General features: G+C 34.5%; 1 protein-coding gene across 1 annotated transcript; it reads left to right on the forward strand.

Annotated features, from left to right (window-relative positions):
- The first annotated feature begins 17,171 nt into the window (after positions 1-17,171).
- LOC130623230 (uncharacterized) lies at positions 17,172-22,022 on the forward strand. The gene is made up of 11 exons (XM_057438706.1): positions 17,172-17,266; positions 17,648-17,709; positions 17,793-17,833; positions 18,466-18,530; positions 18,907-18,972; positions 19,435-20,051; positions 20,304-20,477; positions 20,780-20,808; positions 21,051-21,134; positions 21,250-21,321; positions 21,529-22,022. Exons 1-11 carry the CDS (start codon positions 17,172-17,174, stop codon positions 21,580-21,582), a joined length of 1,359 nt encoding a protein of 452 aa, XP_057294689.1. The 3' UTR covers positions 21,583-22,022.
- The last annotated feature ends 343 nt before the right edge of the window (positions 22,023-22,365 follow it).

Consider the following 22,365-nt stretch of genomic DNA (forward strand, 5'->3'; position numbering starts at 1 on the left):
CTAACCATGTACGAAAACTTGAAGCGACATATAACATACGCGATATACTTTTAACGTCTTTGTTGTCATCGCTCACGCGTAGTAAACCAATCACAAGCCCTGATTTTTATGAATAGCCTATCACTGATTATTTAAGGCCTTGACATGCTGATGGATGATTAGAGCCAATGGTTGTGGTGTTAAGGTTTGCATGTATCCTTTTTTTTCTTTTTCTTGTAAGATTTGTTTTTTAAATGTTTTTACATGTTAATATAAGCATATTATAACGTTTTTAGTCACGTAGAAACCTTAAACAAACCAAATAAAGATTTTAGTTTGAACCTAGATTGTGAGAGGACAAAGCATAGGCAGCTAGATAGCCATCTGTATTTAGGCTGTTTTGTTAAGATTTTTATTCTGTTTGGTGCTCTTTATCCTAGCCGACATTATTGCTTTTTTGTGTTATTTTCAGCAATTTGATTTGCAACACATGTTTGGGCTAGCTAAACTATGGTACTTCCGCTAAATACTGTCACTTCTTAGTAACCAAACATAGTTGGTTGCATTTCTTATGTCAAATGAAATTTAATACAGTCGACTCTCTCTAATTTGAACCTCCGTAACTTGAAAGTCTTTTCAATTCAGTCAATTTCAAAGTCACCGTCAAATCTCCTTAAGAAACTCTTTAGATGAACTTCCATAATTCGATACTCCATAATTCGATAACTCTCTTATTCGATCTAGATGTTAGGTCCATATGGAGAAATTCTCTCTCTAATTCGATTTCTTGGAGCGTTAAAAGGCCACAACCACAGTCTCAAGCGACACGGGTTGTGGTCTGTGTTTTTATTGTAAAATAAATTGTATATAAACACAATTAATTTTGCAAATTTCCAGAAAATGTCCAATTTTGTCTGCAAAATAAAATTTTGTGATTGTTTCATCTCGATGGAGTGACGACAGGCTCTTGCCTGTGTTTTTATTTAGAACGAAGTTGCGAGAACGCATCTTTGAAAAGCAAATTACGCCAAAAAGGCCACACTGGTGTAGGCGCTCCATATTAATTCTTATTTTTATTTTAGCTGCTTCGCTGTGAGTGCTTCATCGGATTTTCGACACACTGTATTCCAGTACTTAAGCGCTCCACTTGGATGTGCAGCATAGTTTACCTGAACGTGGAACTAAATTAAGTACTTCACCTGCTGACCAACTCCGGGTCACTCGTGTTACAGATACACGAAATGCAATATTTTAAGAACGAGCGAACCGGTGGACTTTTTCAAGGGTTAACGAGTAGTCCTTTTATCAATAATTAGCTAGCTGTAAAGTTTGGTGTGTGGCTACCTAACTGAAAAATAATACAGTCACGCACAATTGCTGCAACAGAACTTTAAGATGATTACAATCTTGGACTAAAATATTGAGACAAAGGCCGTTTCTTCCTCGATATTCAAATATGGACAAAAATGTCAAACAATTTGCAAAATAAAAATGGACAGGGAAAGGACAGGTTGCGCGGAATTTATTACAATTAATTTTGGAACTTACACGAAAGCTTATTTCATAAAATTTATCGTTGAGCATTCAGGCATGCATTTTCAGCGACTTCGAAGGAAAATGGTGTGTGTTACTCATAGATATTTTTCAAAACGCGAAAGTTTTTTCACCATACAAAAAAATCATAAAAACGGGGCAATTTTCAAAAGTAATGATTTATTTCTACTTTAATCGTCGTCAACTACAATAACACTTGGTGTTTTTTTCTTCTTTGGAGCTGCGAGCATTTTTCGGATGTCTCGATTATTTGAAACAGTAGCGCTTGCGGATGCAGTCTTTTTCTTCCTTTTGCCGGGGGCTTGCGGTATAACGGCTGTAGGCGGCAAGGTCATGACGAAATTGAACAGATTTCCAACCGCTATGACTTCTGTTGGTTCTGTTCGATTCAAACATAATGCCATCAATTGATCCTTTCCAAGATATAGATCCGATGCTGAGTAATGATGTTGGGCAATCTAATGATAGCCATCTCTTAGCAGTTTGTGATGTCACAGTTGAGAAATTTGAAGCGTTATGTGGAAGCAAGAAAGTGACGACGATACTGACTCAGAATGGGAAGAGGGAGATGATTAAATTTACTTAGCCTAATCTTGTATATTTTATACATTTTTGATTACGGTAAATACCTTAGATGTGATTTAACAAATAAATTTCTTTCTTGGATTTTACCCATTCGCGAAACTTTTTCACGCAAATATGCACCTTATCTTGAATTCGCGAAAGTTTTTTCCGCGAAATTTGTTTCATAAATCGCCAAACGCGAACGTTTTTGTCAAATATTTCACGAAAAAAGTTAATGCACGCGAAAGTTTCTGCCCTTAAAGTAGTGTGTCACTCAAGACTAAAAAATTTCTCAAAAGTATTTCCTTAGCTGGCATTAATGAAAGAAACAAGGTTATAAAAAATTGTGAAAAAAGCTTTTTAGCTTGGATGATTCATTACTGGCGCAATCAAGATATATGTCTCTAACTTCCTCCCTAACCAAGTCGATTTCGCGGACCATTTAATTATAATTATATTTTTGCATTTTGTACATGTATTGAATAGAAATTAATTGGACGTGCATATAGCTATCATAGTTTTTTCAAATGAGTGTATTTACCTTGGTTTGTGCAAACATATTTAAAATATTTCTAAAGTTAAAGTTCATAGCATAGTGTTTCGCGCGTAATAAAATAAACAGCTTTTTCTGTCCTTCCTGCTGACATTTGTGGAGGTTGATATCCGTGGAAGATTTTTGCTTTTTGATTAAGGACACTGCATTCATTGATAGCATTAAATACACAGTAGTTAAACTTAATTTGTTCTAACAATAACAACACCAATAATAACAACAAGGCTAAAAGCCAATACAATTCTTCGTGTAAGTTAAAATAACGTAGTCAAACATGAAAAGTAATATTTCTTTTTCATAGAACCGAACCTAATTTTCTAATGGAATAGAAGTTTAAGGAAGATAAAAAGATTTAATTAACTGTATAATGACATTTATTTTACTGTTTTACTCAATTTCTATGGTGATGTGACAATTCTATTTACCATTTCATCCTAAAGAACTTGCATCACAATTTCAGTAAGTCGTCTTCCGTGGACTCCCTTAGGGTGTTCTTTCCATTCTTTAACTTTAAATTGTGTACCAGGATAGAATAAGTATTCAACTCTGTCTAAATTACTAGACAAAGGTGTTATGTGAGCTGCTTTTTCCCAAAATTTCGCCCCGGCGGTTGGTTTCACGGTAAGCACTATGCCATTTCCGTACGACTTTGCATCAGCAAATGAATTTGTGAAAGATAGAATACCCTTAATTGTAACAGTTTTCCCAATCGCCATGAAACCTTTACGTGCTAGGTGGAGCGGCAACTGTAATTGAGTACTTTTTGGGCCTTTATTTGCTGGCAATTCTTTGTAATGTGCGCAGAGTTGTGACATTACTAACTGTGCTATATCAACTTGTCCGGAGTAAAGTATCGGTACTGCCAATGTGCTTGTTCTTGGAAGCCCTCGAAGACCGCCTGCAATTAAATTAATCTCCGCATTCACGTAACGATACAGAGTAGGGGCTTGTTTTTTAAGTTGCATGACCACCGATTCTTCTGTTTCTGCTGGTACCATCATGAAGGAGTTCATGTATGCTTTATTGCCTGGATTGTAATCACCCCAGCTTGATGTCCAAATTGCATAAGATATGGACTCATAATCCAACGGCAAAGGATCATCTTTGAGCAGAGTATATGCAAACATTCGAAAGTAAACTATTCTGGTAAAGTTGGCTGATGTCCAATCAAATAATGAGATTGCAAGCTCTCCATTTTTGGTAGTATAAGGGAAATATTGAGCAGATTTTGCGATAACTTGTTGTATAGTTTGTCGATGGGGATGTGATGGCAAGGCTTGATAAGGAATCAACTTAATTGTCATTTGTTCTCTTAATGACTCAGCATCTGCATCATTCACCTCAGTAGGGAAAGGAGTGTAGACACCTTCGGCAGATATACCAGAGACTGTAAAGCTCTTTGGTCGCACAATCAAAGTTATATTAGCTGGAAATGTTCCTTCATACTTGACATTGTTAAAGTATAAAGCATCTCCATGATCAACACATTCGATCATTCCAGCTTTAAGTACATACATTCTATAGCACGATCCCACTCCTCCTCTTTCGTGGTTAGTAACAGGTAATCCATCAGACATAGATGCAGCACCAACCTCATCATTGACTAAATTTTCGATTGTCCAAGTCATTGCTTCTTATATTCCAGATTCAGACTGAGAAAAATAAAGAATCGCAACACTATTTATACAGTTATCTCGGGATAGCCAAAATTTGCAGACGCAGCAAGTTTTGAAAGGACAATTAAAAATTACTATTAGAAATGTCCATATTTGGACGAGACTTGGCAAGATGAAAATTTTGCGGAACATCCGAAGACGTTAATCAAGTTCTGACAGAATTTACGACATAATCAAGAACTTCATACAACTAAAATTATCATAGTATAATGGACCACTTTACCACTTTAAATGCTTGTTTTTTTATCCTTAAGAGTGGGCAATTTAAAGATGTCTGATAATCGTTTTTTGTCTTTCCAGTTTATTATTTTATGTCAAAGATATTGAAATTTATCTAGTTTTTAGAAAATATACTTTTATATATTCTATTTTGGAGTTCAGAGGATAAGGTAACATGGGAAATTTTCTCTGTATAGCTGTAAATTTATTTTATACTTATAAAAATAGTGTATGTAATGAAAAGAAAAAGGGAGAAAAAACAAGAAATATAGAAATATAGAAATATTATAAACAAATAGAAGAAGAAAATAGTATTTAGTTGCAGCTTAGGTTGCTAGCAAAATTTAGTTTATAACAAAGAAAAAACTCGAGCAAAGCATCTATATTATAATACCCGTATACGTCTGTCCGTCTGTCACGCAAAATGGTACTGAAAGTAGCGAGACACACGCTATGAGGTTTAAAAAGAACGGGTCACCGACTATTTTAAAATGTTTCTGAAGGTTGACTGACATGCATTATACAGTCTTCATCCAATTGGGAGTTATTCGAGAAAAATTTTTTTTAGGCAGATAGAATCAACCTCGTCCTCCAAAATTTAGTCCAATTTAGTCCAATTTGTTTGCTTTGAAGTTCGAGTTCCCATCATTCTAATTCTTTGTATTCAAGTTAAAATAGGCTTTAAATTCAGAGAAACAAAATTGTTTATTTTGTTATCATTGTATGTTAGAAGTTATCCAGCGGCGGCGCCACAATTTCCGAAGTGGGGGGGGGGCTTAGGCATAGTGGGAGATTTGGAGATTTTAGTGACAATCAACGAGCGAAGCGAGTTGCCGAAACAGTTGGGGTCCAACGCATGTTTAGAGTCCTAAAACACGTAAAACGGCTATACCTTGGACTTCAGAAAAGCTTTGTTTTTCTCCTCTTTCAACTGCGGCATATTGGTATGCGTCACTGCATAAAAAATCGCATTATTTAGTGAGATAGCCTGCAGGTTCTCTGGTTGGATAACATCAATTTTCATGCAGTGATTGAGACGCTTATTGACAGAAAATAAAAAATTATTACTTAGCTAAAAAATGTGGAGCGGGGAGGGACTTATCGTTTATCGACGAGGAAACAGGTAGGTAATCGAATGACAAAAAAGATAACTGGCAATTTTTCTAGCGTGATGGAATTTTAAAAACCCTTGAAATATTTTTTTCTTTTTTTCCTCTGATAAACCACAAGCACGTTTTAGTTTGAATAATTACATTTGTTTCTTTGTTCCTGGTTTTTTTCGCTTTCGGTGATACAGGTTTTGTAACATGCGCCAAGATCCGGGTTTATGTTATGGCAGACATAAAAACACTATTAAGGAAGGAAAGAGATTTTTTCCAAAAAGTTTTTTTAACACCGACTGGAATCTTACCCTCCGAGAATCTTACTCTTTATGAATTGTCATCCGGACAATTGGCCCCAGGTGAATTGCTCCCCTCTCAGAAAATGTCCGTGCTGTCTGACCTTTAAATTTCTATTATTTTCGATTCTTTATACACGCCCTAGAAAACGAAATGTTGACAAGAACGCAAGAGTTACGTATCGACTACCCCAATCGTCGTGTCGTAGAATACATTCACAGTATTGCTCATTACCTTGGCTTTATAATACTTTGTACATTGTATTCAGTTTATTCTTTATTTTAATTTTCACACACAAAATAACAATTTGTGATAAAAAAACTATTTTCCCTAATTCTTTTTTAAAAAAAGTACAAGTTATTTTATCAGGGGGTAAAAATCTTCCAGGGGAGTTCTTCCAGGGGACAATTAACCGGGAGAAATTATCCGGGGTTAATGCCTTGGACACCAATTTCTTCACGTCTTAGCTAATGTGTGAAAAATACACAAGTCCAGTTTCGGCGAGAAAACGCGCTATATATATTTGCTGTTACCCAGTTACTTGCATGTCATTTTAAACCCTATAAAGATCCTTGCACGTTGTTGAAAGCAAAACTTTATTTTTTCATGCATTTATATTTTAATTTATGTTATATATTACAAAAATCAATATCCATTACAGCGTTCTTGGCTGTAATTCCCATTATTATAGTATCCTAAATACATACGGACTAGTTTTCTATGGCCACGACAATTGTACTTTGGTAGCTTTGTAAATAAAAACAAATCAACCAAACATTTTGTAGATCAACTTTCATAACAACCAACAAAATTTCAGAATACGCTGCCATCTTTAATGTATTTGAAATTGACCATATTGGGCGCCAACGTTGAAAGCTAGTGAAGTTAACGGTTTAATTGATAGCAGCGTAAGTTGGAAGCACACATCCGACATCAGTCTATAAAGTATTGGGGTAATCTTATCAAAGAAATTTTAAAGAATAGACATCAAAAGGCAGTATCATTTTTTCTCCACCATAACAAACAAACACAATTTTTTGTGGCCTGTAATGCTTTTATAACAGGTTTTAATTAAGGTTACCAAAGACAGACGCATTTTAAAAATTGGAATTTGTGGTAAGTAAATAATTTAATTGACATTTAAAAAATTTGTTTCAAAACAGTATGATCTTTGCAGAAATGGATTTATTTAGGATCTAAAAAAAACAAAAAAATTGAGAGAATGGAAGTTAGAATAATCTTTTTTATTTCTTTCTACTCTTATGGTTATCTCATTCCCCTATTCTTCCTGAAGACACGTGCGTCGCAGAAAATCGATATATAAAAATAAAAAAGTACATGTCTTTTTTACTAAAATTCTATTAGGTGCCTGTTTCTTAAGGTGAAGAGGTGGGTATTTATTTAAGGATGGGTGAGAGGGGCAGTTAAAAATATATTCACAACATGACGGATGCATATTTAAGCTAGGCGTTTAACCGTAAACTTCTATATTTTGCTGAATTTTATTTCGTGAATTTCCGAAAAAAAGGGGGAAAGCAGGATTTTTTTTTCATTCAGAAAAATTGCATCGAGAAATTAAGCTGCAAAAACAATTTCTTGCTTTAATTCGAGCTTTATGTAAGCTGACTACACACATGCGCATTAGGTTCATGTCAGGATGGTGTTTATACAGGTTGCATGTACATTTTTAAGTTGTAAAGAAATTAATAATTTCGGCCGTTTGAACTTTTTTCGATAACTTTCAATTCGCCCTAATTCATGAAAAATTAATAAACACCCATCTCAAATACGCCACGCTCGAATAAGCGCCCCCCTAGAAACCTAAACACTAAATAAGCGTCCGAGCTCCTAATCGAGTGTTTACAATATTCTATTCCGCAAAGTTGTTCAACCCTTTAAACAGAAAAAGAAGTTTGAGGGGGCTTGCGGTGTAACGACTGTAGGCGGCAAGGTCATGACGAAATTGAACAGATTTCCAACCGCTATGACTTCTGTTGGTTCTGTTCGGTTCAGGCAAAATGCCATCGATTGATCCTTTCCCAGATATAGATCCGATGCTGAGTAATGATGTTGAGCAATCTGATGATAGCCATCTCTTAGCAATTTGTGATGTCACAGTTGAGGAATTTGAAGTGTTATGTGGAAGCAAGAAATTGACGACGATACTGACTCAGAATGGGAAAAGGGAGATGATTAAATTTATTAGTCTAATCTTGTATATTTTATACATTTTTGATTACGGTAAATACCTTAGATGTGATTTAACAAATAAATTTCTTTCTTGGATTTTACCCATTCGCGAAAATTTTTCACGCAAATATGCACCTTATCTTGAATTCGCGAAAGTTTTTTCCGCGAAATTTGTTTCATAAATCGCCAAACGCGAACGTTTTTGTCAAATATTTCACAAAAAAAGTTAATGCACGCGAAAGTTTCTGCCCTTAAAGTAGTGTGTCACTCAAGACTAAAAAATTTCTCAAAAGTATTTCCTTAGCTGGCATTAATGAAAGAAACAAGGTTATAAAAAATTGTGAAAAAAGCTTTTTAGCTTGGATGATTCATTACTGACGCAATCAAGATATATGTCTGCAACAGCCTCCCTAATCAAGTCGATTTCTCGGACCATTTAATTATAATTTTATTTTTGCATTTTGTACATGTATTGAATAGAAATTAATTGGACGTGCATATAGCTATCATAGTTTTTTCAAATGGGTGTATTTACCTTGGTTTGTGCAAGCATATTTAAAATATTTCTAAAGTTAAAATTTATAGCATAGTGTTTCGCGCGTAATAAAATAAACGGCTTTTTCTGTCCTTCCTGCTGACATTTGTGGAGGTTGATATCCGTGGAAGATTTTCGCTTTTTGATTAAGGACACTGCATTCATTGATAGCATTAAATACACAGTAGTTAAACTTAATTTTTTCTAACAATAACAACACCAATAATAACAACAAGGCTAAAAGCCAATACAATTCTTCATGTAAGTTAAAATAACGTAGTCAAACATGAAAAGTAATATTTCTTTTTCATAGAACCGAACCTAATTTTCTAATGGAATAGAAGTTTAAGGAAGATAAAAAGATTTAATTAACTGTATAATGACATTTATTTTACTGTTTTACTCAATTTCCATTGTGATGTGACAATTCTATTTACCATTTCATCCTAAAGAACTTGCATCACAATTTCAGTAAGTCGTCTTCCGTGGTCTCCCTTAGGGTGTTCTTTCCATTCTTTAACTTTAAATTGTGTACCAGGATAGAATAAGTATTCAACTCTGTCTAAATTACTAGACAAAGGTGTTATGTGAGCTGCTTTTTCCCAAAATTTCGCCCCGGCGGTTGGTTTCACGGTAAGCACTATGCCATTTCCGTACGACTTTGCATCAGCAAATGAATTTGTGAAAGATAGAATACCCTTAACTGTAACAGTTTTCCCAATCGCCATGAAACCTTTACGTGCTAGGTGGAGCGGCAACTGTAATTGAGTACTTTTTGGGCCTTTATTTGCTGGCAATTCTTTGTAATGTGCGCAGAGTTGTGACATTACTAACTGTGCTATATCAACTTGTCCGGAGTAAAGTATCGGTACTGCCAATGTGCTTGTTCTTGGAAGCCCTCGAAGACCGCCTGCAATTAAATTAATCTCCGCATTCACGTAACGATACAGAGTAGGGGCTTGTTTTTTAAGTTGCGTGACCACCGATTCTTCTGTTTCTGCTGGTACCATCATGAAGGAGTTCATGTATGCTTTATTGCCTGTATTGTAATCACCCCAGCTTGATGTCCAAATTGCATAAGATATGGACTCATAATCCAACGGCAAAGGATCATCTTTGAGCAGAGTATATGCAAACATTCGAAAGTAAACTATTCTGGTAAAGTTGGCTGATGTCCAATCAAATAATGAGATTGCAAGCTCTTTATTTTTGGTAGTATAAGGAAAATATTGAGCAGATTTTGCGATAACTTGTTGTATAGTTTGTGGATGAGGATGTGATGGCAAGGCTTGATAAGGAATCAACTTAATTGTCATTTGTTCTCTTAATGACTCAGCATCTGCATCATTCACCTCAGTAGGGAAAGGAGTGTAGACACCTTCGGCAGATATACCAGAGACGGTAAAGCTCTTTGGTCGCACAATCAAAGTTATATTAGCTGGAAATGTTCCTTCATACTTGACATTGTTAAAGTATAAAGCATCTCCATGATCAACACATTCGATCATTCCAGCTTTAAGTACATACATTCTATAGCACGATCCCACTCCTCCTCTTTCGTGGTTAGTAACAGGTAATCCATCAGACATAGATGCAGCACCAACCTCATCATTGACTAAATTTTCGATTGTCCAAGTCATTGCTTTTTATATTCCAGATTCAGACTGAGAAAAATAAAGAATTGCAACACTATTTATACAGTTATCTCGGGATAGCCAAAATTTGCAGACGCAGCAAGTTTTGAAAGGATAATTAAAAATTACTATTAGAAATATCCATATTTGGACGAGACTTGGCAAGATGAAAATTTTGCGGAACATCCGAAGACGTTAATCAAGTTCTGACAGAATTTAGGACATAATGAAGAACTTCATACAACTAAAATTATCATAGTATAATGGACCACTTTACCACTTTAAATGCTTGTTTTTTTATCCTTAAGAGTGGGCAGCTTAAAGATGTCTGATAATCGTTTTTTGTCTTTCCAGTTTATTATTTTATGTCAAAGATATTGAAATTTATCTAGTTTTTAGAAAATATACTTTTATATATTCTATTTTGGAGTTCAGAGAATAAGGTAACATGGGAAATTTTCTCTGTATAGCTGTAAATTTATTTTATACTTATAAAAATAGTGTATGTAATGAAAAGAAAAAGGGAGAAAAAACAAGAAATATAGAAATATAGAAATATTATAAACAAATAGAAGAAGAAAATAGTATTTAGTTGCAACTTAGGTTGCAAGCAAAATTTAGTTTATAACAAAGAAAAAACTCGAGCAAAGCATCTATATTATAATACCCGTATACGTCTGTCCGTCTGTCACGCAAAATGGTACTGAAAGTAGCGAGACACACGCTATGAGGTTTTAAAAGAACGGGTCACCGACTATTTTAAAATGTTTCTAAAGGTTGACTGACATGCATTATACAGTCTTCATCCAATTGGGAGTTATTCGAGAAAAATTTTTTTTAGGCAGATGTTTTTGAAGTTTGAATCAACCTCGTCCTCCAAAATTTAGCCCAATTTAGTCCAATTTAGTCCAATTTAGTCCAATTTAGTCCAATTTGTTTGCTTTGAAGTTCGAGTTCCCATCATTCTAATTCTTTGTATTCAAGTTAAAATAGGCTTTAAATTCAGAGAAACAAAATTGTTTATTTTGTTATCATTGTATGTTAGAAGTTATCCAGCGGCGGGGCCACAATTTCCGAAGTGGGGGGGGGGGGGCTTAGGCATAGTGGGAGATTTGGAGATTTTAGTGACAATCAACGAGCGAAGCGAGTTGCCGAAACAGTTGGGGTCCAACGCATGTTTAGAGTCCTAAAACACGTAAAACGACTATACCTTGGACTTCAGTAAAGCTTTGTTTTTCTCCTCTTTCAACTGCGGCATATTGGTATGCGTCACTGCATAAAAAATCGCATTATTTAGTGAGATAGCCTGCAGGTTCTCTGGTTGGATAACATCAATTTTCATGCAGTGATTGAGACGCTTATTGACAGAAAATAAAAAATTATTACTTAGCTAAAAGATGTGGAGGGGGGGGGGGGGGGACTGAAGCCCCCCAGCTCCTCTAGTGGCGCCGCCCCTGTTATTCTCCTACAATTCCTAAATATTATAAGCATTCATAGCCAACTTTTGTCATTCGACTTATCGTTTATCGACGAGGAAACAGGTAATCGAGTGACAAAAAAGATAACTGGCAATTTTTCTAGCGTGATGGAATTTTAAAAACCCTTGAAATATTTTTTTCTTTTTTTCCTCTGATAAACCACAAGCACGTTTTAGTTTGAATAATTACATTTGTTTCTTTGTTCCTGGTTTTTTCCGCTTTCGGTGATACAGGTTTTGTAACATGCGCCAAGATCCGGGTTTATGTTATGGCAGACATAAAAACATTTATTAAGGAAGAAAAGAGATTTTTTCCAAAAAGTATTTTTAACACCGACTGGAATCTTACCCTCCGTGAATCTTACTCTTTATGAATTGTCATCCGGACAATTGGCCCCAGGTGAATTGCTCCCCTCTCAGAAAATTTCCGTGCTGTCTGACCTTTAAATTTCTATTATTTTCGATTCTTTATACACGTCCTAGAAAACGAAATGTTGACAAGAACGCAAGAGTTACGTATCGACTAACCCAATCGTCGTGTCGTAGAATACATTCACAGTATTGCTCATTACCTTGGCTTTATAATACTTTGTACATTGTATTCAGTGTATTCTTTATTTTAATTTTCACACACAAAATAACAATTTGTGATAAAAAAAACTATTTTCCCTAATTCTTTTTTAAAAAAAGTACAAGTTATTTTATCAGGGGGTAAAAATCTTCCAGGGGAGTTCTTCCAGGGGACAATTAACCGGGAGAAATTATCCGGGGTTAATGCCTTGGACACCAATTTCTTCACGTCTTAGCTAATGTGTGAAAAATACACAAGTCCAGTTTCGGCGAGAAAAACGCGCTATATATATTTGCTGTTACCCGGTGACTTGCATGTCATTTTAAACCCTATGAAGATCCTTGCACGTTGTTGAAAGCAAAACTTTATTTTTTCATGCATTTATATTTTAATTTATGTTATATATTACAAAAATCAATATCCATTACAGCGTTCTTGGCTGTAATTCCCATTATTATAGTATCCTAAATACATACGGACTAGTAACAACTGTACTTTGGCAGCTTTATAAATAAAAACAAATCAACCAAACATTTTGTAGATCAACTTTCATAACAACCAACAAAATTTCAGAATACGCTGCCATCTTTAATGTATTTGAAATTGACCATATTGGGCGACAACGTTGAAAGCTAGTGAAGTTAACGGTTTCATTGATAGCAGCGTAAGTTGGAAGCACACATCCGACATCAGTCTATAAAGTATTGGGGTAATCTTATCAAAAAAGTTTTAAAGAATAGAAGACATCAAAAGGCAGTATCATTTTTTCTCCACCATAACAAACAAACACAATTTTTTGTGGCCTGTAATGCTTTTATAACAGGTTTTAATTTTTTACAAGGTTACCAAAGACAGACACATTTTAAAAATTGGAATTTGTGGTAAGTAAATAATTTAATTGACATTTAAAAAATTTGTTTCAAAACAGTATGATCTTCGCAGAAATGGATTTATTTAGGATCTAAAAAAAACAAAAAAATTGAGAGAATGGAAGTTAGAATAATCTTTTTTATTTCTTTCTACACTTATGGTTATCTCATTCCCTTTTTTTTCCTGAAAACACGTGCGTCGCAGAAAATCGATATATAAAAATAAAACGTACATGTCTTTTTGACTAAAATTCTATTAGGTGCCTGATTCTTAAGGTGAATGGGTGAGTATTTATTTAAGGATGGGTGATTTTTCAGGGGGAGAAGGGCAAATTTATTCACAACATGACGGACGCATATTTAAGTTATGTTTAACCGTAAACTCCTATATTTTGCGGTATTTTATTTCGTGATTTTTCGAACAAGGGGGGAAGCGGGAATTTTTTTTTCAGGTTCATGTCGGGATGGTGTTTATACAGGTTGCATGTACATTTTTAAGTTGTAAAGAAATTAATTTCGGCTGTTTAAACTTTTTTCGATAAGTATAAATTCGCCCGAATTCATAAAAAATTAATAATCACCCATCTCAAATACGCCACACTCGAATAAGTGCCTCCCTAAGAAATCCAAAATCTAAATAAGCGTCCGAGCGCTTAATCGAGCCTTTACAATATCCTATTTCGCAAAGTTTTTCGACCCTTTAAACAGAAAAAGAAGTTTGAGGAAGCCATTTTCTGTCAATGTAGTGACTTTAAAATACTAAATTTAGTCCTAGGCGGTTAATTTTTGATAACTACTGTTCTGGATAAGGTATAAGGTTAGGATTTTTCTTCTTTTTCCTTATTACGAAACAAATCTTTATGATTACAAAATGCGTGAATCTAATATAGAAAAAACCTATATAGTTATTTGTAGCGACGAACTTTAAGCTTAGCTGTATTAGTACATTTCCGTACACATGTTCGTTTACTGAGGAGTATATTTGTCGTTTATTTTGTTTTGTTTTTTGTGGTTTTTGTTTTCTGTGTTTTTCCTCTGCTAGTGCATTAAAAAATCAAGAAAAGCGATTTTCAAGGGATACGAAGCTATAGAGTTTTTCAAGTTTTCGTAGGATCGTCTTGTGAGCAGTATTCTAAGCTATTATTTTTTTCAGTACATACATATATATGTGTGTACTTTTTGTCATCTTTCTAGCCCTTTTTTTAAATAAAATCTATAATATTTTTCCCTCGCAGTTTCAAAAATTGCGAAAAGAAATTTTAATTTCGGAAACTTCCGCTGTGTTCACAATCCCTCTTGTCTTTTTTTTATTACTTTCTTTCTTATTATTTAATCAGCTTACCGCTTAGTTTAGTTTCGTATCATCATTACGGATATCTTAGTAATCACATTAGTCTAATTCGCCATATACTTAAAAATTTCCTTTTTCAGACTAATTTTAACTCGTCTATTAGATTTGTTTACGTAACGTGACTTGTACTGTAACATTTGGAAATTATATGCATACCGACGCTCTAATCCATACACTTGTTTACGGAGGAGTGTACTGGTTTAGTCAATTTTCGTTTTCGTGAATAAAAAGTTAAATTCTTTCGTCTAACGCGTAATTGTAAAATTATGAGTGTTTAGTACGTACGAACTAACAACACGTGCGAACTCAATATACTTTATTTCAAAAACACAACTCATCGAGCACACATTTGGAACACATATATAGGCAAACTAAATATCATGTCGCAATACCACACTCCCCCCTACGGGCGGTTTGCTACTACTAGAAATTAAAAAAAAGGTTGCGAAGCATTACGCAAGTTGCAAGCAAAATTGAAACTAGCCAATAGTTGTCCCTAGTGTTCTTTCAATAGACTTATTTACAACAATATTTATTAATCATTTTTCTATAAAATCATGTATTTTTTGTCTATTGATGAATAAATTATTACTATATTACTATACTGTTTTTTTTTCCCTTTGATATAATACGGCGAGGTGCTAACATCTTACTGCAGCTGATATCTGGGAAATACACCAAAACTGAATATCATAGACGTAGAAAACCCTGGGGAGGAGGTTGTAAAATAAACTCACCGCAATACAACAACAACTCGTTGTGCAAAAATAGTGATTTTTTGGCAAAAATACAATGCATATAGGCGGAATATTTCTTTTCAGAAGGTACGAGAAATTTAGATCAACCGGAAAATAACACTCGGAGCGCACATAATAATAGAGACTTTCGCGTTAACGACTTCGGAGATGAGAATAATTTCTAGTGGGTTTTTTATCACGTAAAAGTAACGGCACTAGTTATGTAAACCGATTTCTTGAAGCCACGGAATCTGCTGCAATTAATTTCGAAAACTCACGGGAAACAGTAAACAAAAACAAACAATCTACAGAAACAAAAACAATTTATTAACTTTATCAAGATTTACAAAACAGCTTCAAATTTTTGACAGAAAAACAATAACAACGCGATGTAAGGTTTTGCATTCTTCTTTTTATCTCACATATTGAAAGATAACATCTCTCGCTCTCATTGTACGCAATCTAAAAAGAAACAGAAAACATTTTTATATAGTATATCATATATATATATATAGTAAAGTCCCTATATACATTAAAATCCAGTGCCTTTGAGGGACGACATTTAGAGCTAAATTTCTAAACTACAAATATCATTTTTTGGGACAGAGTGCTCAAAAAGTGTTTACTAGATACAATATGCTTGATATAATTAATAAAGTCGTGCAACTCTATTTACTTTGAGGGTTGTCTTCCTTTGGGGATTGGCAGTACTGTCCGTTGAGCGTTCACTTCATATTCATATGGGTTCAATCCCACATAACAGTTGTTGCTTTTTGAACAGAAATTTAAAAGGTTTCTGTAGTTCAAATGGAAACTTTTTAACACTCTAGAACTGTCTATGTTGTCCCTCCTGGAAAAATATTGACAGGGTAAATTCATTGGAATTAATGAGGCTAACCACATAAAATATAGATCACTACTTTTTGTGGCCAAGACAACAGAATTGAAAGCACTGTTTTTCATTTGGAAAGTACAAATTGTGTTTAAAATCTGCCCAAGCTTGCCCTCATACTTTTGGCTTTTTGGCCAGTTGACACGCATACTAATCTACCATACTGAACACAAAAGTTACGAAATACATGAAAATTGATTAAGGACTATTATGTGGTTTCACATTCTTAAAGGGTCATTCAAAAGTAGTTTTTACGTATATCATAAGTGACTTCACAAATCGTACATAGCTCACTTGAAAAATTTATTGCGAGGTTTGAGTGTTGAAGAATTTAACAACATGCGAAAGTAGGTAAACAAAGTAAAACTTCCACGTAAAGGTACCGTTTCATAAAATAGTTCAGATTTAGAAGATGTATTAGTAAAAAGACCCTTAGCAACAGTACAAAAGTTTTTAACCACAAATGACCAAATACCTTAAAGAATGAAGAGGTATATTTCCCCCTGTTAGTTTTGGATTGGTGAGTTAAATTAACTTCCACGATGCAACAAAACAAAGAAGCAACTTGAGTTTTAGGAAATATTTAAAAATTGTATGATAAAATTTAAAAAGAAAGAGTTTTGTTAATACTTTATGGATTGAACTTTCTTCTTCTGACTGTATAGCTAGCTAGAGGTAGCTAGCTAATGGTGAATCGATTGAAGGATGACAGCAAAAAATATTTTCCATGGTGGCCACAGGCACTAAAAAGTAATTTAGTTAGCTAGCTACATCAAACCAAGGAAAAAACGTAAAAATAACTTTCAAATCACCCATACCTTCGCAACTCACTTTTCTTCTGCTCTATGAAAAGCAAGGATACCGCAAACATGCCAATTCAAGCTGATAACTTGGTACTTTAAAATCTTCTTTTAAACGAAACCATAAATATAGCACGTTTTTGCACATTATAAACGTTGAAATCAATATAATGTGCCTTCAAAGAAAAGGTATATATATGCAAGCTTTGCAACTCGAAATATTAAGAGAAATAGCGCCAGCTAAGCCAATTATTATCGGGACTTGGTATAAACTATGTATTTGTAAACTATGTATTTGTCTTAGGTCTGCAAAATACACGATAATTAAAATTAGCCGATAGCCGTTTTCTGATTGCTTGAGTGTACATCCTAGTCTTTCGCTTCCGGCAAGCGGAAAATCGGGAAATAACGGGGTAGGGGGGTACGAAAGACGGGGGGTAGGTGGGTACAAAGCCTATTTATTGACATTTTTAGCTAACTTTTATTACAGCTACTTGGTCCAAACGTATTTGTTCTATTAGACAAAAAAATAACCGACCTTTTCTTGAAAAAGTATCAGTAATATTTCCTTACGCTGATTTTATATGATTTTTTTTCTATCGGAATTTTGAGAATGTCAATAATTCTCTTGGTATACTTCGCGTAGCAAACGTGCTCCACAATTTCGTAAAGTTGTACAAGCCCAGGCCTTATATTCAGAGGTGCACGGTATGCAATTATGTTATAAGTAACCTTGCTTACTGTTAGAACGCAATTTCAGAATTAATATTCAAACTCTAAGCGTTTCTTAGAAGAACATGAAGTTCTGTTTCAAGAACACAAAACCATCAAGGTAATTTGATGTATTATCTTGCAAATCAATATTTTTTGGTCATCTGAGTAAATTTGATAAAGCTTCGAAATCTTTTCCGACATTAAAAGCCCTTCTTAGACTCATTTCAAGAATCCTTCAAAAAAAATTTGCTTCTCGCGAAAAGTTTTATTAGCTAATTTGCAAAATTTCTCACCACTAAAAGCATGTTTTGTTTAAATTCATCTAAGAATATTTTTGGTTTAAAAAATTTCCACTTTTCCTTAAATTCGGTAAAGGCGTATTCACGAAAATATATTCCCATGAAATATCTGAATTCAATCGTTGGCGAATTCCTAAACATTTCGCGAGCAGCGCTATTCGCGAAATTTCCTGGCGATAAAGTTATAAGAGTTGAAAGGCATGATAAAAACACCCTCATTAAAATGTTGAATTGCCAGTGCTTAGTGTAAGGTGGATCGACAAAGCTCTTTATTTTATTTCACGATTTGTCGATCCTTCGTTATTTATATAACTCCTCCTAATTTTTTCAAAGAAACTTAACTTGTGAGTTTTTTGTGGTTTATGCGCGCCTATCTTTCCCACCTTGGCATTGTTTTTTGTAGTTTGTGCGCGCCTATCTTTCCCGCCTCTGTAATGTTTTATTTTTGCAGGTTTTATATGCAGAATCCATAAAAAGAATCGAAGAATCAATGAAAGAAATTGATCATTTAAAAAGGTATGTTTTATGCCCTGGGTTTCCAACAAAATTTATGGCGCATGCTCACAACATGCTCCTGGTCAGCGGTCATCAATAGTAAAAATAAGATCCCACGAATATAACAATAGTAAAAATAAGCGAAGAAGAAGTGATGCCTGAAAAAACAATGAAAAAGTTACCCTCATTGGTAGTAAGTTTCTGGGTTGTTATTGCGAGCAACGTGTCAACGTCAACGTCATAAGGGCGCTTCGATGAAAGAAAAAATGCGCGTTTCTAGAGAATGTGCACTACCTAAGGCTACTCTCATTGGCTCACAGACAGAGGATGGGTTGCGTATTAGAAAATTCGTTTTCAAAACGTCATTTTTTCAATACGTCATTTTTTCGTTTTTTAGTACTGTTAAAACACAGACTGAAGAAAACGAAATTCTACTCAAAGATAATGAAGTATTGAGACAGATGTGAGTGTTTTTTGTTTGTTCGCTTATTTGGTTTTGCTTGCTTTATGGTTAATAATATTTTCTTTCGTTTAAGCGTTAGTTTGAGCTAAGTTTTCGCGGAAGAAATCGCAGAATCAAAGGAAATAAATTTCGCTTTCCCCTTTTAGAATTTTTTCGCTAGTTTTTAGTAGTTTTTCGCAACGGATCATTTTGATATTTTTTTGCGAGAATTACCTTGAAAATTGAAAAGGTTACTGAAATTATATGTTTAAGGAAGTCCTGAAGTAGCGTGTAAAGTTACAAAATCTCAACAACAAAAAAGTGATAAAAGGAATTTTTTCTTTTTTTTATCTCATAAGAAATTCGCGAGAATTAACTTGCGAATAGCCTGTTTCAATCTATTTTCAGGGAATAAACTTATTTCGTAATTAAGCCTTTTTAAAAAAATGATTCAGCCAGTTTTTTTTTTGTATATTTATATAGAAACCAGTCTCCCGTTCAAGATGGCTGGAGAAAAGATAAAAGAATGTCCTTACGCAGGACCTGGTTTTCATACCATCCACTTGACCAACAATTTCCCAATCCTCACACAGAAGGTTACGAATCTGAAAGGATTTACAGGCGAAACAATTCTATTGACAACACCAGTAAAACTGAACGCACTAAAATACCTAGACGTGCGCATACTTTCCACAACGACCGCCAAAAACCAAATCTGAACGGTCGATCACTCGATAGAACCCATTCCCTATCTCGTAGTGTATCTCGTAGCCAATCATCGGCAAGCTCAAGGTCACGTGGAAGTAGTGTCTGTAGAAGCAGCCAATCACTGTACAGTACTGATTACGATTCATTTGAAAGTGACTCGACCTTAGAAAGCGAGGTCTCGTTGGATTTCGAGGTTGAAACTTTTAGCCGCAGAAAGAAATTTACGTCATCGTCGCCCTTTAGTCCGAAACTGAATGGTGGTAAAAAGACGGACCAGGAACCCGCGAAATGTCAAAGTTGGTACATTGCAATAAGTCCGGTACCGAATGTTATCCACGAAGAAGAACATAAAGAAGATATTGATGAAGTTAAAAATGAAGTTGAAGAAGGATGTGAGATTTTCATTTGCTTGCTTCTCTTCGCAACTCCATGGTGCTTTTAGATCGAAAAACTTAAAACGAGACGGACCCTTTCTTTGTTTTTAGTTTGTTTTTATCCTACCTTGTATGACAAACCTAACATGATACAGACCCTTTCTGTGTTGTTTGTTTTTATCTCTGCCTTTCATTTTGTGTTTTCAAATCTTAATGCTTAAATAAATTGTGCTTACATTTTCTTGATTGCTCAAACCAAACTTTTTTTAGCGTTTGCTTCAAAGATTCCATCATTTAACAGAAATAGTGGCTTCCGACAGAACATTAAGAACTGTCAAACAAATTCATTAAAACCTTCAAATCAAGCTGTTACCACCGATGAAGTATTAGCTACCGTTAAACAGGGGAAATTAGAAACAGCGCAAAAAACAAAGATATGTACAAGTAAGTGATACCACATTATCATCTGCGTAGGAGGGTTTATTTATAGACAGCTGCGCACTCATTCACGGAGGTTGGCGGGAAAGGAGGAGCATATACGACATATAACATTGTTATTTTAAGATATTATTTGTATTGATTTGACAAATTGTATTTTTTAATGGGGTGACTACATAGTAGAAATAGTTATTTTGAAACAATAGGCATATAAACATGTGAGCAGTTACTGTTTTGTTGAATGCTGTTTACTAAAGCTTAACCTTCACTAGAAAATCGAGCACTCCATGTTTTTACTTTTGTTTCAGGAAATCCAATCACATCAAGATTGGAGAGAGTACGTATAACTTTCTTTGAAAAGAAAAATCTGTTTTTTTTACGAAGAGGTTTAAATTACCGCCATTTCTATTTAACGGCATTCCCGCGAAAGGCTTCTATCAAAATGGCTAATCTATTATTATCATTCATCGAGAACTTTTGGCATTGGAGATTTTTTATGCAAGTCCTGTTTTAAGTTTCTTGTAATTTAGAAAGTTCAGAATATTTTCTTTTCCTACTAACTTAAATTTTGGTTTTTAGCTCACCAAAACATATGGGAAAGATGGATGTACTATACTGAAGTTAGAAGATCAATTGAAAAGTTTAAATCAGGAAAAAATTAAAGTATGTTTTGAACTATTTTTACATTATTGTATGTTTAATTAATGTTGTCCCAAACGCTTGAACGAAATTTCAGTACGCGTTTTTGTCATTTACCGCTGTATCTTTATGATTTTAGCTTGATTCACAACTTGGTAAAATACCAACGAAAACATCGGGTCGTTTAACTCGTCAGTTGGCGGAAAAAGAGGTAATGTGTCAAAAAAGGGCGTATGTTATGAATAAACGCCCAGTCTGAAAAATCAGATTTTAGCGACACTGAGTTAAGGTTAAAAATAGCAGTTGGCTCTTCATCTTTTCATGCTGCACTGACCTTACCATCCCTGTCGTAAACTGAGACTTAAACATTTATGTGTACAAGGAGAAAGAAATAGGAGATGTTTTTACATTTTTTTAGGAAAAAATTCACCGCAAACTTGAGATTGTCACCAAGGAAATTGGGTCTGTTTGATTGGAGTTACGCAAACTAAAAACTCCAGTTAAATCATAACACCGTGTGGAAAAAAAGAAAAGTCTGCTATTATAACGCTAATATTACGGCAGACGATACTAGTTCCGATGTTACAAGTGCAGTGCCGAGTCCTTGTAGCAAAACTAAGGCTATGTGGCGGTAACGAATTTCTTATGGGGACTATTTTTACCACAATTTCGATTACCCGTTATGGACGCCTCCATGTTAGGTCTTATGTAAAGACTTTGATATGGACTCTTTGCTTTATTGGCACGCCAATGTAACTTGATTTTCAAATTGTAAATAAAACAGATTTTTAAAATATTTAGTTTGTCCTATTGTATATAAAACAGAAAACAGAATTTAAAATATGTTTCATTGTAGATAAAAGTATTAGGTTGAAAGTTTTTTCAATGTGGCAAAGGAACGTTTATTTTTCATATTTTTGTCTTACTTAGCTCTGCGTCTTTTTATATTTGTTTAGGTATAGCATAGGGATAACAGAGACAGAAAGCGCTAGCATTTGAAAGAACCATCAATAGAAAATAAATAATTTAACAAACAATCTACCCAGATGCTAGCAGTTACCAAAATTATTCAGTTGAAAAATTTCCGAAATGATACCATTCGTCATTAAGTATGTCTGAGAAAACTTCCACGGATTGTCTGGGCCTTTGTCCCCCAAAAAGCGTTAAGCGTAAAATTTACCTATCCCGGATACATCCCGATGTTAAGCCAGTAACCTCGTCCTCAGGATTTTTAGGGTTTTTTACGTCAGGACGG

Source organism: Hydractinia symbiolongicarpus, chromosome 13, assembly GCF_029227915.1.
Source record: "Hydractinia symbiolongicarpus strain clone_291-10 chromosome 13, HSymV2.1, whole genome shotgun sequence".
In the NCBI taxonomy this organism is placed as follows: domain Eukaryota; kingdom Metazoa; phylum Cnidaria; class Hydrozoa; order Anthoathecata; family Hydractiniidae; genus Hydractinia; species Hydractinia symbiolongicarpus.

Bases quoted from the DNA above. Each gene is read 5' to 3' on its own strand.
- LOC130623230 (XM_057438706.1), top strand. From the start codon at position 17,172: ATGTGCCTTCAAAGAAAAGGTATATATATGCAAGCTTTGCAACTCGAA. The intron at 17,267-17,647 runs GTATAAACTATG...TACTTCGCGTAG, and splicing joins CCAATTATTATCGGGACTTG to CAAACGTGCTCCACAATTTC. The intron at 18,973-19,434 runs GTGAGTGTTTTT...ATATTTATATAG, and splicing joins AATGAAGTATTGAGACAGAT to AAACCAGTCTCCCGTTCAAG.